This window comes from Leopardus geoffroyi, chromosome A3 (genome assembly GCF_018350155.1).
Source record: "Leopardus geoffroyi isolate Oge1 chromosome A3, O.geoffroyi_Oge1_pat1.0, whole genome shotgun sequence".
Taxonomy (NCBI): domain Eukaryota; kingdom Metazoa; phylum Chordata; class Mammalia; order Carnivora; family Felidae; genus Leopardus; species Leopardus geoffroyi.
The window spans coordinates 24,589,113-24,605,492 of NC_059336.1; the positions used below are offsets into that span (position 1 = coordinate 24,589,113).

Consider the following 16,380-nt stretch of genomic DNA (forward strand, 5'->3'; position numbering starts at 1 on the left):
ATGGCGCCGGAAATCCTGGGTGGACGGTTGTGGGCGAGTGTGAAGGCAAGGAAGGGGTGTTGCTGAGACCCCATTTGTGCCCTGATTAAGGCAAAGTGAGTCGCTGAGCCAAAATGCGCCCAACGCATGGTAAAGTCGGGGAGTGGGACTGGAGTCAGGTGTCTTTGGGGTCTTCAGAGAGACCCCCTTGGAAATATTCCAGGCAGGTTCTCAGATGGAGTGGTCAGGGCTGAGCTGGGAGTATGCAGGTTTAGGACTCCAAGCTCAGCCCCACCCCCTGGGTTACCTTGGAGAAGCCACTTTACATCTCTGTTTTCTCATTTTCTCACCTTTATAAGGGGGGAGCCTTCTTTGCAGAGCCCTACGTTTGTCCTATTTTCTGTTCTTTAGCCTTTATTATAAAACATTCGATGGAATAAATTTGAAGATCTAATTGGTTTTATTACACGAGTCATGAATGGGTCAACATCCCACATAAACAAGTAGAGGGAAGCTCTGCCGAGCTATACAAAGATTTTACATAGAGAGGGAATAAAAAGAGAGAGAGAAGAAAACAGTTTATTCGCAAGGAACGAGTTGTTTAGGCCCTCCTAAGGGAAGAGGAAGGGGCCTATTAGTAAATTTCCCAGTATTCATTGGGAAATTCCATGTTGACCAGTAAGAGGTAACATACTTGGGGAAGGTGCTCAATTCAACAGATAACCTAATTTCAATTTTTCATTCCACTGCAGCCTCTCTTAACTGGGGAAGGATTTGGTGCTCCTTTCAGGGGTGTCTGCATGTTAAGAGGATCGGATAGTGTCTTTACAGTGAGGAAACTGGGCAGACACCATCTTAATCAGAGGATCAAGGTTAATGTTACTAGTAATGCGATATAAACGTTTAGGTAAACACAGGCTTTGGAGTCAGTCCTTTCCAGTTTGCACTCTTGCCACTGAACAACCTCAAGTTAATCACTTTAAGCCTTCATTTTATTATCTGTAAAATAGAAATAATCATCCCTGAGAGTGGCCAGGAAGACTAAATGACAGTTGCATGTGGCATATCCAACAATGTATGGGACATAGTAATAAATGATCGTTGTCCTGGGACTAAGTGAATGTAGGTATGGTATTGGTTGCTAGGATAGGGAAGACAAATAGAAGAGCAGGTCTTAATTAGAAATGACGAAAAGGAACAGTATGGAGGTTTTCAGATCTGTAGGTATAACCACAAATTCTCAAGGTCCTGCCTGCCCTGTAGGGTGCCTTGAGGAAACCCTCTTGCCCACAGCAGCTTTGCTTAATGGGAATCTGTTAGTAAGGGACCAACATTGTCCTTCTGAAGTCTCCACTGAAGACCCTCCTCTCCTTGTCAACTCCTGACAAAGGAGCTTTACAAACACTGATAACTGAAATAGGCTGGGAGTGACAGCAATTTCTCTTCTAGAATTACACACTAGGAGGCATTTCTTAAAAGTCCAGATAACAGCAGCCCATCAGCCACAGCTGAGTTTTGTTTGATGTTCTTTGTAGGGATTGGGGCCAGTAAGCCAAATGGTTAAGAACAATTAACTTCCCATGGAAGATTTCCTCATGCTGGGAGGGACAGGTCTCCCTTTTTCTTAGTCACACTGAAGCTAGATCTTTCTAGCTGCTTGTATGAAACAATGAACAGGATAGTGTCTACTTCTCAGGACCTGGAAGGACCTGCAGTTTCTGTCCTCTAGTCCCTGCCAGTTCAGAATTGTTAAAAAAAAAAAAAAAATCCTGGGACTCCTGTGTGGCTCAATTAGTCAAGCGTCTGACTCTTCATCTTGGCTCAGGTCATGATCTTATGGTTCATGAATACAAGCCCTGCATCTGGCTCTGCACTGACAGCACACAGCCTGCTTGGGATTCTCTCTCTCCCCCTCTGCCCCTCTCCTGCTCTTTCAAAATAAACAAATATTTTTAAAAAATATTAAAATCCCATTCCTCTTAGCCTCTCGCCACTGGTTCTATTTTAAATGAGAGCGTGATCACCTGGTTTCCTAATAAGAAAAGAGTCTACTGAATCTATTGAGCAGGATAACTCATTGAGGTCAGTCTTGATAACTAGCTGGTGGTTTTCTATTCAGCACCCATGCTTGGGTCCTGTCTTAGAGCACCTTTACTTGTTTTAGAAAAGGAGAGGTCTTCATCTTGGTTCTTCTTAACATAGGCAACAAATCCAATCTCACCTCAGTGGGTCTTTCCAGTTTTTTTCTACCTACTCCACAGTACAGACCAGCTATAACTTGTGCACTTACAAAGACAGAGAGGCAGAAATCTATACAACTCACACAGAAAGAAGGCTTTTTTTTTTTTGCTGCAGGTGAGGAAAACCTTCTTACTCAAGACTAACATAACAGTGTGCAAAGGACCAAAAGAGTTTAATTATAAACACAGTCTTACATCTTTTAAGGAAATGCAAGTGAGGCAGCCCCCTGAAGGACCTTTATAAGAGCACTTGACTCCCTGTGATATTTGTAGAGTTACCTGAGTATTTGAAATTACAGTTCAAGAAAACAAAGGAACTCCAATACAGTAATATACAATCCAGTGCTGCCATTTTCTGTTTTTAGTAAATGAAAGCATAGCATATATACAGATCATTTTGTAAATAACTCTAAAAGAAAAACAAAAAATAAGGGGGCTGGAGATACCAACAATATTAAGTAGAAGTAATAAACCTAAAGAAGTTCAGATACAGTTACAGCCAAAACAAGGAAGGATATAGAAATAGAGAAGTCTAATTCCATGAGTCATCCCTGATAACATTTTAGATTATTAATCAGATGAATAAAAAGTGGCAGAGTGGGCTTGACTGAAATAGTTCATTTAGGATGCAATCTTTGTGAGCGAGTCATTTTTCACTTAAATTTCTGATGATTTGACATTGGTATGTCAATCTCTTGATGAAAAATTAGTACCTGAATTTTAAATAGAGTTATTGTAAGTCTTATGAAATTAGATTCTTCTGCACTCTGATTTAAGTTCATAAAAGAGCAGGAATTCATTATTATGAGCTGCTGGATCAGTTTCAAACCACTCTATCTGAAACAAGTGAGGTCCTTCCCTCCTGACCCAGGCTGTGAAATGCTGCCTTCCCCAATCTCCCAAAAGAGCAGAAGAATAAGGCAATTGCTCATTTTACTTTGTTTTTATTTCAACATAACATGCAGTAAAAAAAAAACAAAACAAAACAAAAACAAAAAAAAAACCCCAAAACCAGGATTTATTAGCATTTACAATGCTTACAAAGAAAAAGGACTCTAAAAGCAATTTAGTTCAGATTTAAGAAATTGCTCTAATTGAACACTTACAATAAATCTATTTCCAAATGTTCAGTTTGGACCAAAATTTAAAATAGCATTTGGCAGGTAAATTATGTCTGCTGCTTATTTGTAGTATTTTTATATAACCTCTGATTCTTGGGATATCCAGCCCCCATTTTCCTAACACAGCAGGGAAGACATATACATGTGGCCACTTAAATTAAAGGAAGAAATGGAGTAAGGGAGATCCCAGGCTGCAAAAATATATACAAGCATTTACCTTTTCCAGAACTAAACGTTTCTTCCATAAAAATATTAAATAGCCAAGCCCTATAGAACTAGGGCCAGGGCTACTTCAAATATAACTATTCTGTATTTTAAAAATATAGGGCAGAAAGCCTTTTGGGTGATATTTATACATTTTCACACAATATTTCTAGGTCCCTAAATGAATCATCAAGCATTATGTAGAACAAAAACAAGTCTACTTTCTTACATTATTTAATTTAATCTTATAAATCTCTAGTAAATATTGTAGATAACTACATTTTAATGAGAATTCGCCTCAATAGTAAGTCTTTATAGAAGGCTTAATCTCCACAGCCATATATTACCAAAGTTCAGATTTATATAATGAATGGATAGTTGGCAGACATTCGCTCTGTAAGACAAAGCAATAGCATTTTCCCCCCTACCAACAAAAAGGCAGAGTCCCTACTTTGGAAACCAGGGCTTTTAGAGATCATACATTTCCTGGAGTATATGGAATAAAAAAACAAAGATAGGGTTGGGGAGAACCTAATTTCCCCCACCTTTACACTAACAATTTCTAGATGAGGCAACCCTTTTACTCACTTAGGTCTGCTTTATGATGGCAGTGTTTTAGAGTACAGATACACAAGTTTTAAAATGTTTTTGTTGCTTCCAGGATGTGAAAGGACAAATAGTTAGGGACAAAGAAAAACCATTTTCTTTCCATATGGACCAGGGGTTTGCTACTCTCTGCTTATTTTTGGCTCAGTACTACTTGTTCCTGCTATGCTACCAAAACCTACCAAAGCCCTGTTTCATGAATTATATGAGGCTGTCCTCAGGGTTCAACTGTGTGTGATAGGCACTCAGCTGGCTGAGGCTTCATCCCACTGTCCATAAAGTCAAACCTCTGACAGCAGCCACCCTGACAGAGTCTAAGCTAGGCCAAGTTAAAAGAATTAACTACAGAGACATTCAAAGTGCATTTAATCAGATACTAATGGAGCAGTCTGAAATTAAATAGTCATGGGAAAAACAAGGAAAAACCTGTTAAAACTTTATGAGTGAAGAGGATATCCAACTCAGGACAATGTAAAGAATGGAAAAGATTACTCCAAGGTGTCAGAGAAATGATTAAATTTGAAGACTTTTAATTCACACACAGAATACATTTCTGTGATTACTAGAAATGTATTGCTATTAAATGTACTACTCCCATCTCTTTAGCCAGTACCACAGCTCTCCCTCCCTATGTAAATGTAATGTAGAGGATGTTTCACTGACCTCCCTCTTTGGACTGGAAAGTACTCTAGTTACAACTTGAACTCCCTAGCAATAACTAATAAACTGAAGTTGTTGGGTTATGATAAAATTATAGATGGAATTTATATATAATAACATACAAAAATTGCCAATGATGGCCTTTGATGAATTTAGCTACCACCGTGAAGGAAGCACAGTGTTAATATTTTTTATAAAGTTTAGTATTTGCAAGGCAATTAAAACAATCAAACTTCCAAATGAAGAGAGTTATATGGACATTTGCAGGCTGGGACCAACTTCTCCCTGAATTCAAATTAACAAAACTACTTTGTAGAGAGATGCAAGAGTTTTGCATCACTTTCCAGGGGTAACAGCAAAATGATGCATGGATTCATGCTCTGGGAAGAAAAAACAGTCAGGCCAGGCTGAAATGAGAGGGAGAGCACAAGCCAGAAGTTTGCTCACATCCCCAGAAGCTGGGTTAAGTTTGCACTTTTAACCAATACCTCTTACCAAGAGACTTAATAGGAAGATCTTACATATTTCATTTACCAAGGGACTTCCCTGCATATCTGCAGAAGTCTCTAAAAGAAAAAATCTACTCCCAAGCGACTTTTGACACATGTATACAAAACTGTTGTTAAGGTAACAATCTAGTGGAATAAGACAAGGCAGATTTCATTGCTGTTAAATCTCATGTTAAGTAAGGTTCGACTAGTCATTTGCAATCTGATTTCTGGAAACATGGAGTAGAAATCCAGAATCACTGGGAGATAAATCTCAATGATAACATTAACTTACTTATACTCAAATAACTCTCTAAACAGTCACAGCCCAATTTTACAACAAGATGTGCAACAAGCAGAGAAGGAAAAGGACAAACATTGTAAATAAGTTCTTGTCCTTTGGTGGCACAAGTTCTCGGAAGTTACTCTTGTCCAAATCCTTCTGTTTCTTCAATGGCAAATAACAGCTTTTCCTTCAGTTGCTCATAGCTCTTGTAGGGTGGCAGGTCCAGGCGGTTAAAACTAAAAGTAAGAATTGTTAGCTTGAGAAAGGGAAATATATAAAGAATCATATGACCAGTGTAGCATACAACACCACTGGTTTTAAAGTAAGGCAAAACTGGGTTCAAATCCCAGCTCTGTCATTGGGCTTTGAACAAGTGCTTTTACCTTTCTGAATTTTGGATTGTTCTTTGGTAACTTGGGAATAACAGTATTTACTTTTCAGGGTAGAGGGACAGAGTAACAAGTATACGTACAACACATGGCCAAGTACTTCAGGGTCTGTGCTGACAGCTCAGAGCCTGGAGCCTGCTTCGGATTCTGTCTCTCTCTCTCTCTCTGCCCCTCCCCTGCTCGAGCCCTGTTTCTCTCTCAAAAATAAACAAACAAACAAAAAAAATTCAGGGGTGGGAAATGGGACTGACTGCAAGTGGGCATAAGGGATCATTTTGGAGTGACAGAAATAACTTAAAACTGGTTAACTGTTACTACTCTGTAAATCTACTAAATATCACTGAGTTTAAATGAATAACCTTATAATCTTTAGTAGTTTTATGGTATATAAATTATACCTTGATAAAGCTGTTAAAAATAACTCAACACCATGGGGAAAAATATTTCATTTCCAATTTCCAAGAGGCTTTAATACCTACAAGGTAACTGGGAAAAGGCTATTTTTTCAACTCTTTCTGATTTTACTTACCAGGTATGACTTCTGGGTAACCAGTTTTCTTTCCCAACTTTTTCAATGCAGAATTTCTGTGGTCCATTGCTCCCTAAAACAGTGAAATCAACAGTCTGATACTCAGGTGGTTCAAATTGTGACCTTCTCTGTTCAGCAGCATCAGCATCACCAGGGAAGTTATTAGAACCACAAATCCATAGGCCCCACCCAAAGCCTACTAAGTGGAATCAGAAACTGTGGGATAAGGCTCAGCAGTGTGTGTCTGAACAAGCTTCCAGATGATTCTGATGAGTGCTAATGTTTGAGAACCAATTTGTCAATGTATGCCCAAGAGAAGAAAATCCAGTTTTTTTTTTAAAGAAATTGCAATTTTATCTAGCTTTCTTTTGCCAGAATAATAGAATGCTATAAATAATAACAGAACACCTAAAAAGCTCAATTTTAGCTTTAAACACAACAGGGAAACTACAATCCACTGTCTTACACAATAAAACTTGGTTTAAACATTAAATTGTTAAAACTTTATAAAATGTAAACAACCTAGTTAATTCAGTATTAACAATGCTTGTGCTTACAGGTCCTATAGAACATACCCTTACAAACTTACACTCAGTTCTTGCCTCTCATTTATCTTTTGTTGTAGACAGAGTGAATGGGGACCTTATAAGCACTGGTTTTCTAAAAGGTCACTACCAAGCCCTAGAAATAATCATTTGTAGTCACAATGATTAGTGGTGCTACGACTTCTTTAATTATTATAGGGTGCCAGGCAAAATAAATGTTCTATAATGTGTGAGACAGTCATACTCAATGAATTTTCTTATGACCTACTCAACTAAACCCAGTACATATATGAATTGGCAGTACTTTTGATTTATAGTATCAAAGTGTTTGCACAGTTATGCTAAAAGCCTAGTAAAGAAATGGTTATTGTGCAAAAGGCTAGTTAAAATTATTCAATAATTAACCTCAAAATTATGTTAATTTACTCTAAACATTCTCTCTTTTCGATATACTACAGCATTTCTAACCACAAAGATGGAACGTTTTAATAGTACTAATTAATACTTAACGGAAGAGTCCAGATTACATTCAACAGACACAGAGTCAAAAATTAAAACAGAGAAATAGGAAATGAAGGAATTTTAGTGAATTTCACTAATAAAGGCTATTTTACAAATATGTCATATCATCCTGAAAGTTTCTAAAACTTTATGGAATGTTAAGACATCAAGTTGTATACATTATATACACTGAAATTATTTTGGGTTGCCTGTTGTTTTCAATCTTCTTCTAACACTGTCCCCAAACCAAACAAGTTCTATGTGGACTCTTGTACCTATGTTCCTATTTTCAACCCATTTCTACTTTCAAATAGTATGATCTCTGAGGACTTTTTAATCAATCAGAGCCTTGGCCTGTGGTGGAACTTCATCACAGACACTACCTCATTTTTCTCCACTTTGATCATCTGTAATTTATTTTGGCAGGTCTATTATCCTTATTCCATTTAGATTATTTCCCTCTTTTTCTTATCATATTTATTTAAGTCAATTATTTCTTGTTCTCTTTTTTCATATTCTAGTGTTTCTTATACAGAAAGGTTTCTCTGATCTTATCTTAAACCCAAGTCTTTTTAAGTAGGAACAAGTATTTACTAATTAGTGTCTTCTAACAGTTGTTCCCAAATACATATGTATCAAAATAAATATTATTTCATTATGAGTCACTTCTTAGAAATTTTAGTTGGTGCTTAAGTTTATGTATATTTTTTAGAGATTGTAGACACTTTTATTTCATACCTACCAATTTCATTCCAGAATATTAAAGAGGAGATTATAAATATTTGTTATAGAAATGGGATGTCAGATCTGTCAAGGGTTGAGAACTATCACATTAAATTATATACTTCACTCTTAACAACTTTCTCTTCCTACACTGACTGGAAGATTCAACCAGATGGCCTCTAAAATTGTATGAAGCACAATCTCATCTCTGCCTTCCACAGGTATCCTCCTATGTTGATTTAAACAGCTCCACCTAACTCCAAATATTACTTCTAAAAGCAGACCTAGTTCTCATCTCTTTAATGATTAGATCTAGCTTACACTGAAACTGGTACCAATTTTCTCCTCATTTTGGTCATTACCTTACTTCCCCAACCACCAACATGGTTTTTCTTTTTCAATCTAGAGACCATTCTCAAAGGTGCCCCTCTCCAAAAACTTACTTAGTAATAATCCTTCTCTGAGACCTTGCTAGCACTGGATTAAAAACCTTCTTCCATATTGCTTCTGAGAAACCAGAATATTTATTTCTCCTCTTCACTCTCTGGACTCGCCTTTAAGTTTGCCTCTAGGCTATTTCTAGCTCATCCCTAAACACAGGTGTTTCTAAGCATCTCTGAATTCGATTTCTGCATAAACCAACTTATTCTAATAGCTTCAACCATCACTGCTCCCATGACTCTACTTTCCTTCTCTACTCTTACCTCTAAACTCATATGAGCAACACCTGTTAAACTGCCCCTCTGCTCCCCTGGTTTTCCACTTGGTTGTCTGGCAGTTGCTTTGAACTCAAGAGGTTCTAAGCCAATCATTATCCTGCCTCAATACCTCTAAACCATGTTCTTTACACTTCACAACTCTATTTCTTCATTTTTCAAAACATGGTTTTATCCTGGACATTCTTCCTTTATTAGCTCATCTTCTGTTCAAGTCCTCTTCTAACTTTGGAACCTCTCTAGCATTTATGCCTTCTTTTCCATCTCTATTTCCATCTCCTAAGATCAGGTTCTCACCATTGCTCCAATATTTTCTTCCTATGCATGGTATACCTTGCTATCAAATTTTCATAATATGCAGCTTCAGCAAGTTTTCTCCTCTTCAAAAAGTTTCAGAGCTTCCAATACCCTCAGAATAATGTCCAAATTCTTCTGGTCTAGCTTTTAAAGTAACTGTATCCAACACTGCCTACTTAGTTCTTCAATTCTGACTCTCTGCTTCAGCTGAAGCAGGCTTAGGGATCACAAATTCTTTTCTCCTATGGTACGTGGCATTATGCTGGTGTTAAAGATTTGAATTTACTTAAGTTATTATCAGTCACAAAAGTATTTCCATGGTCATTCATTTCCAAACAACATACATTTTGATCAGTAACTACTATGTGACAAGCACTATGCAAGACACCAGAAATAAAAAGATAGAGCTCTGTATCTCATGGAGCTCCAGGTATAATAGAGAAGAATGTTAAACACATCATTAAAATATAGTATAGTACAACCAACAGTGCCTGGCTCATAGGAGACACTAAAATGTTTGCCAAATGACTGAATGACCAAACAGATTTACATATAGAAGGTCAGTAAGATCACTATTCTATGAAGTTAAAATGTGGGATCTAGTCTTAAGATAAAAAACTTCTAGAGGTAAGGATTACAAAGTGATTTAAAAGTTTACACAAATCCAGGTTAACTATGACTAGTTAGGAAAAGGGCTATTCTTTTCTTTGTTATTCCTGAGCTATCCACACTGATTTGATGTAACAGCAGCGTGATAAACAATTTTCTGTATAGGAAAAGTGATCCTGTCTCACATACCCATGAGGTCAGCAAATCCTCCAACTGGCAATCGACAAGTTCCAGTAACAAACTGCAGAAGTCTCATTCTCTTCTCATTATCAATTTCTTTAACAAACTGTTTAAAAAAAAAAAACACATGTAAAGAGATATATAGGTCTTATGTTACATTTAGCATACACAAGAATGAAAAACAATCATTTCAAATGAACTCCCAGTGTTAGATGCACTAGATAATGACTATACCCACTACCGTGTCCATGTTTGTCAAAGCCCTATCAACTTTCCCCTATATAAATCTTAGGACCACATCCTTTTAAGGAGATAGAAAAAAGAAAGGTGCCCTGGGTCTAAGAGTTCCCTACTCATGAAGTCTCAAGATTAGCTCTTCCAGAGCAGCCCGTTCTTTTTCCCCACAGATCTGTCCTATAGCATATTCATGTGGTTACATAGGACACAGAGCCTGAGTCAGTATGAGCTTTTTGGTTTCATGAACAAATGAAATCAAGTTCATAGAATTCTGACCCAGATATTTCCCAATAACCTCTCTCTCTCAATGTTCTCTAGGTTTTGGTGCAGCTATACACTGCCACAATCAGGTGCCTTTCAACTCCTACAACTCTGACTCAAAACATTAGGTTTCTGGAGGATGCTTTCTAGCCTGTAGCACAAGTATTTTGGTCCAGCCAAATTATTTTTTTTGTAGATATTTTTTTTGTCAAATATTTTAAAATTCTAATCCTATTTGCTATAGAAGTTTGGTTCATTCGAGTTTCTTAGGAATTTCTTTACATAAGAGACATTTAAAAAAAAATTTTTTTTTAGCGTTTATTTATTTTTAAGACAATGCGAGAGACAGAGTGCAAGTGGCAGAAGGGCAGACAGAGGGAGACACAGAATCTGAAGCAGGCTCCAGGCTCTGAGCTGTCAGCACAGAGCCCAACGCAGGGCTTGAACTCAAAAACCGTTAGATCATGACCTGAGCCGAAGTCGGATGCTTAACTGACTGAGCCACCCAGGTGCCCCTGAGGCATTTTTTTTAATGTGGTAAAGTATATATAACACAAAATTTATCATTTTAAGCAAGAATTCAATGGCATTAAGTATGTTCACACTGTTGTGTAACCACTCCCACAATTTCTAGAACTTTATCATCCTAAACAAAAACTGTTACCTCCTCATTCTGGCCACCCCCAACAGCCTCTGTTAACCTCTATTCTACTTTCTATCTCTATGAATTTGCCTATTTTAGATACCTCATATAAATGGAATCTTGGAATCATACAATATTTGTCCTTTTGTGATTGGCTTATTTCACTCAGCATTATATCCTTAAGGTTCATTCTGTTGTAACCTGCCAGAATTTCCTTTTTCTTTAAGACTGGATAACATTCCATTGTATATGTATATCACATTTTGTTTATCCATTCATCTGTTGATGGACACTTAAGTTGCTTTCACCTTTTGGCCATTGTGAATAATGCTGTTGTGACCATAGGTATATAAGTATTTGAGTCCTTGCTTTCACTTCTTTGGGTATGCCTAGGAGAACTGCCAGTCACGTTAATTTCTATGTTTAACTTTTCAAAGAGCCATTAAAATGTTTTCCAAAGTGGAGCACCATTTTACATTCCCATCAGCAATATATAAGAGTTCCAATTTCTCAACATCCTCAACAAGGATGATTATTTTCTATTTTCTGATAATAGCCATGCTAGTAATGGATATGAAATGGTACTTCATTATGCTTTTGACTTGCACTTCCCTAATGATTAGTGATTTGGGCATCTTCTCATGTCCTTATAGCAGACATTTTTTGAAGACACCATTACGATTCCAAACCAGTTCACCCTCTTAAGTTTTGCCTTCTGAATTATAGAATTCTTAGTGAGGTATGAATGATGAAAATCATACTTTAGGCTGTTCTAGAACATTCCAAAAGCATTTAGATCAAATGCAGGAGAACCATCATATAGAGAGGTCTTATACTCTGGGCAAAGGTGCAAAGTGTGTGTTGCTTACTCAGAAATAGTCTTTTAAAAATGCTGTTGTAATCTTTTTTTTTTTTTAATTTTAATTCCAGTATAATCAACATACAGTGTTATATTAGTTTCAGGTGTACAATATGTGATTCAATTCTATACATTACTCAGTACTCATCACGATAAGTGTACTCTTAAACCCCTTCACTTCTTTCACTCATATCCCATCCATCTCCCCTCTGGTACCCATCAGTTTGTTTTCTCTAGTTAAGAGTCTGTTTTTGGGTTATCTTTTTCTTTGTCCATTTGTTTCTTAAATTCCATGAGTGAAATTATATGGTATTTGTCTTTCTCAGAACGACTTATTTCACTTAGTATTACACCCTCCAGATCCATCCATGTTGTTGCAAACGGCAAGATTTCATTTTTTTAAGATTTTATTCTTTTCATGGCTGAGTAATATTCCATGTATATGCACACACATATACACACACAAATTTTTTCTTTACCATTCATCTATCAGTGGACACTTGGGCTACTTCCATAATTTGGCTATTATGTAATATATTCATTTACTATAATGCATAGGATGGAATGAGGGCCTGAATACAGTAGGACATTTTGTTTTGTGACTTTTTCCATACATGGTAAGCAATTTCTAAAAAATTATAATGTGTCTGCCAACAGAAATAAACTGAGACAAACCTGCCAAAACCACATGATTTGTTTGCTTGTCCTAGTGTAATGACGGTAGATGGCATGTCTTTGCCAGTCATTCAAATCAATCTCTTGCATTCCACATAAAAGGACCTTTGGAGATTAAAAAAAAAAAGATTTCTTTAGGTAACTGTACAACCTATGTAAAAATTCTTGATATACAGAAGAAAAGACTACTATTCAGCAACTCTCAAGAAATTAATCAGGAGGCTTTAGCTTATAACCTGTGTGTCAGGAATGGTGTCCACATTGCTTATGAAGGTTAAGTTTCCACAGATGGTGTTATATATACACATACTCAGGCAAATTAGTCACTCACTGTAGAGAGGTTTTGATAGCAATACTTTTCTTGGGGGTAACACTTTCATATACTTGGATAAATTATGGACTTTTTTAACCACCAGCGAGCTTCAAAACATCCTGCCAGCATAAAAAATACTACTTCTAACACAAAGATGAGAAAGTGAGCTGAAAGCAGACACCTGAAGGCATTATTTACCAGCATGCTGCAGAGGAAATAAGAAAAACTCATTACCTCTAATTCCTTTGCATCAAAGTATTGCAAATACTGCTGGGGAAGAATTTCATTAAAGCCCTCAAAGAAAGCTTGTGTCTGTTCTTCAACACCTCGAGACAACCTCCATTCAGCTACCATTCTGGTAAATAAATATTAAAAGAGCTATCAGGAAGTTTAGATTTTACCTTTGAATTCCGAGTGTAAAAATAGTTTTTATAAACTTTATTATGAAAAATTTCAAATATTTATAAAAGTAGGATATAATGAACCCTATATCCCAGCTTCAACACACCACCAATATTATTTCATTATGCCCCTACCCATACCCTAGGTATCATATACTTTAATTTTAAACACAAATAATTCAGCATGTACCTCTATAAGTCTCTTTTTGAAAATAACTACAATTCTATTATCACACAAAAAAGTGAACAGTAATTCTTTTATAGCCAAGTATTCGGTGCTCAAATTCTGATTGACTCAGTTTTTTTTTTAACATACTGCTTCAATCAAAATCTAAAAAGGGTTCATACATTGCAAACATCTCTTAAGCTTCTTTTAGAGGTTTTCCCTTTGCAATTTTTTTCAATGAAAATACTTTTAAAATTTTTTTTTTTTTTTTCCAACGTTTATTTACTTTTTTTGGGACAGAGAGAGACAGAGCATGAACGGGGGAGGGGCAGAGAGAGAGGGAGACACAGAATTGGAAACAGGCTCCAGGCTCTGAGCCATCAGCCCAGAGCCCGACGCGGGGCTCGAACTCACGGACCGCGAGATCGTGACCTGGCTGAAGTCGGACGCTTAACCGACTGCGCCACCCAGGCGCCCCTGAAAATACTTTTTAATGAAAATTCTCTAGTAGATACTCTAGATTTCAACTTATTTAAAAAAAATTTTTTTTAACATTTATTTTTGAGAGAGAGAGAGAGAGAGAGGGAGAGGGAGAGAGAGAGAGAATGCAAGCAAGGGAGGGGCAGAGAGAGGGAGACAGATTCTGAAGCAGGCTCCAGGCCCTGAGCTGTCAGCAGAGCCTGACACGGGGCTTGAGCCCATGAACCAGGAGATCATGACCTGAGCCAAAGTTGGATGCTTAACCAACTGAGCCACCCAGGTGCCCCCTTTTTTAAACAATTTTAATGAGCAAACAAATATAGGTATTTTAGGCATTTGATCACTTGACGATAACTTATGATAACTAAAGTCCTAAAGTTTACTGTGAAGCCTCTGAAATTTTGGGAAATGGCAGTATAGGCTGTAGTGGATTAATGTGCCTGGTGATTATAATGATAAACTCTGGGCATATTATAATAGAACAACTATTTGAAGGCATCAGAGAGAAATCAAAGGCAGGCAAAAATTGCTGGGGATTAGATTCTTGAAGGATTTGCATTATGAATAGGCTTTTCTCCTGAGGGCACTTCCCAGTTTACATGGAGCGCAAGAGAATGAAGCTCAAATAAAAGGCAACAGTCTTATTGGGCTGAGGAAACCTGAGGATGGGAGCTTCAAGCTGTCAACAGTTATGTAAAAATACCAGAAAGAAAGAACACAAAGAGAAGGCACTCCCATCCAAATCTGCACAGGAATTTACTTCAAATCCTTAGCTGATTGTTAAATACATGTGTGTAGCATGATGAGACTCCAAGGAACCCTGTGCAAAGCAAAAACCGAAAAGCCAAAGACCCAAGCAGAAATTTCAGCAGTTACCTAGTACTAGAGAGATAGAATGTTAGAGTTTACATCTCACAAAGTTACATGGTAAACACTTTAGGCTTTTCCTTGTAAGAAGTAAGGACCATGTTTTAGGAATAAAGGGAAAATGGAAATAGACCAGCTCTAGCAAGCTTCCAAAGAAAGGATCAATGTGATCTGTCCTTCATTTAACTGCCTGTCAAAACAAAGTCAATATTCTTCAGAGGAAGAAAAAAGAATCCAGAGTCTACCATGTATCATCCACAATTAAAAAAAAAAAAAAAAAGCCTGCAAAGAAGCAGGAAAATGTGACTCATAATAAAAGAAAAAAGTTTATAGAATTAGGCCCACAGACAGCCTAATGTTGAAGTTAGCAGAGACTTTTTTCTTTTTGTTTTTTGAGAGATGAGCAAGGGAGAGGCAGAGGGAGAGAGAGAGAATGCCAAGCAGGCTCCATGCTCATTGGGGAGCCTGATGCAGGGATCTATCTGATGACCATGGGATGATGATGGCCTGAGTCAAAATCAAGAATCGGACGCTCAACCAACTGAGCCATCCAGGTGCCCCACCAGAGACTTTTTAAAAGGCTATTAAAATGTATTAAAAAATTTATAGGATAAGATGGACAAAATGGGTAAAGAGATGGGGATTCTCATCACAGAAACCCTTAAAAGAACCAAACGAAAATTACAAAATATCTGAGTATCTGTAACGAAAATTTTATTGAATGGACTTACGAGCAGTGAATTCAAAAGTAGGTCAATCAAAATGGTGCAAACTAAAAGGGCAGAAAAAAAGGTAAAAAATATATAGAGTATCTGAGAACCATGGGATGGTATCAAAGATTAAACACGCATCTAAGTGAAGTCCGAAGTATGTAGAGAAGGAATGAAGCAAAAGGAACATCCATAAAGATCCAGTCCCTGAATTTTCCAAAATGGCTGAAATGGCATCAATCACAGATACAGGAAGCTCAGCAAATGCCAAGTAGGATAAATATAAAAGCAATTATAATTAGGTACAGCAGAGTCAAATGCAAAAAAGCAAAATTAAAGAGAAATGCTTTGAAAAACCACAGAAAACAGACATTCAGAAAAAAACATAAAAAAAACCCCAATGGCTCACATATCAAAAATAAGAGAAATAACAGAATGACATTATTGAAAGAAAGTGCTAAAAATGAGGGAAAAAACCCCCTATAAACTTAGAATTCTAAATCCGATGAAAATATCCTTTAAAACTGAAGGTGATATAAAGATGCCTTCAGATAAAAGCAGAAAGAATTTATTGCCAGCAATTGCACAGAGAAAAATTATACAGAAGTTTTTAAAACTGATCCCAGATGGAAAAATAGATCTGTGGGAAGAAATGAAGACAACCAGAAATGATAATGTGAGTAATGTAAAAGACT

The 16,380-nt window shown here is 36.9% G+C and overlaps 1 protein-coding gene across 4 annotated transcripts in view; it reads right to left on the bottom strand.

Annotated features, from left to right (window-relative positions):
- Positions 1-2,373: 2,373 nt before the first annotated feature.
- The window catches only part of ITCH (itchy E3 ubiquitin protein ligase), a 142,936-nt gene continuing 128,929 nt past the window's right edge, over positions 2,374-16,380 (bottom strand). For all 4 annotated transcript variants that reach the window (XM_045443679.1, XM_045443680.1, XM_045443682.1 and 1 more), the window contains 5 exons: positions 13,296-13,416; positions 12,749-12,853; positions 10,083-10,179; positions 6,503-6,575; positions 2,374-5,820 (listed from right to left, as the gene is read on the bottom strand). In XM_045443679.1, the coding sequence (XP_045299635.1) occupies positions 5,721-5,820; positions 6,503-6,575; positions 10,083-10,179; positions 12,749-12,853; positions 13,296-13,416 (496 nt within the window). In that variant the 3' untranslated portion in view covers positions 2,374-5,720. The remainder of the gene's footprint in view (positions 5,821-6,502; positions 6,576-10,082; positions 10,180-12,748; positions 12,854-13,295; positions 13,417-16,380) is intronic.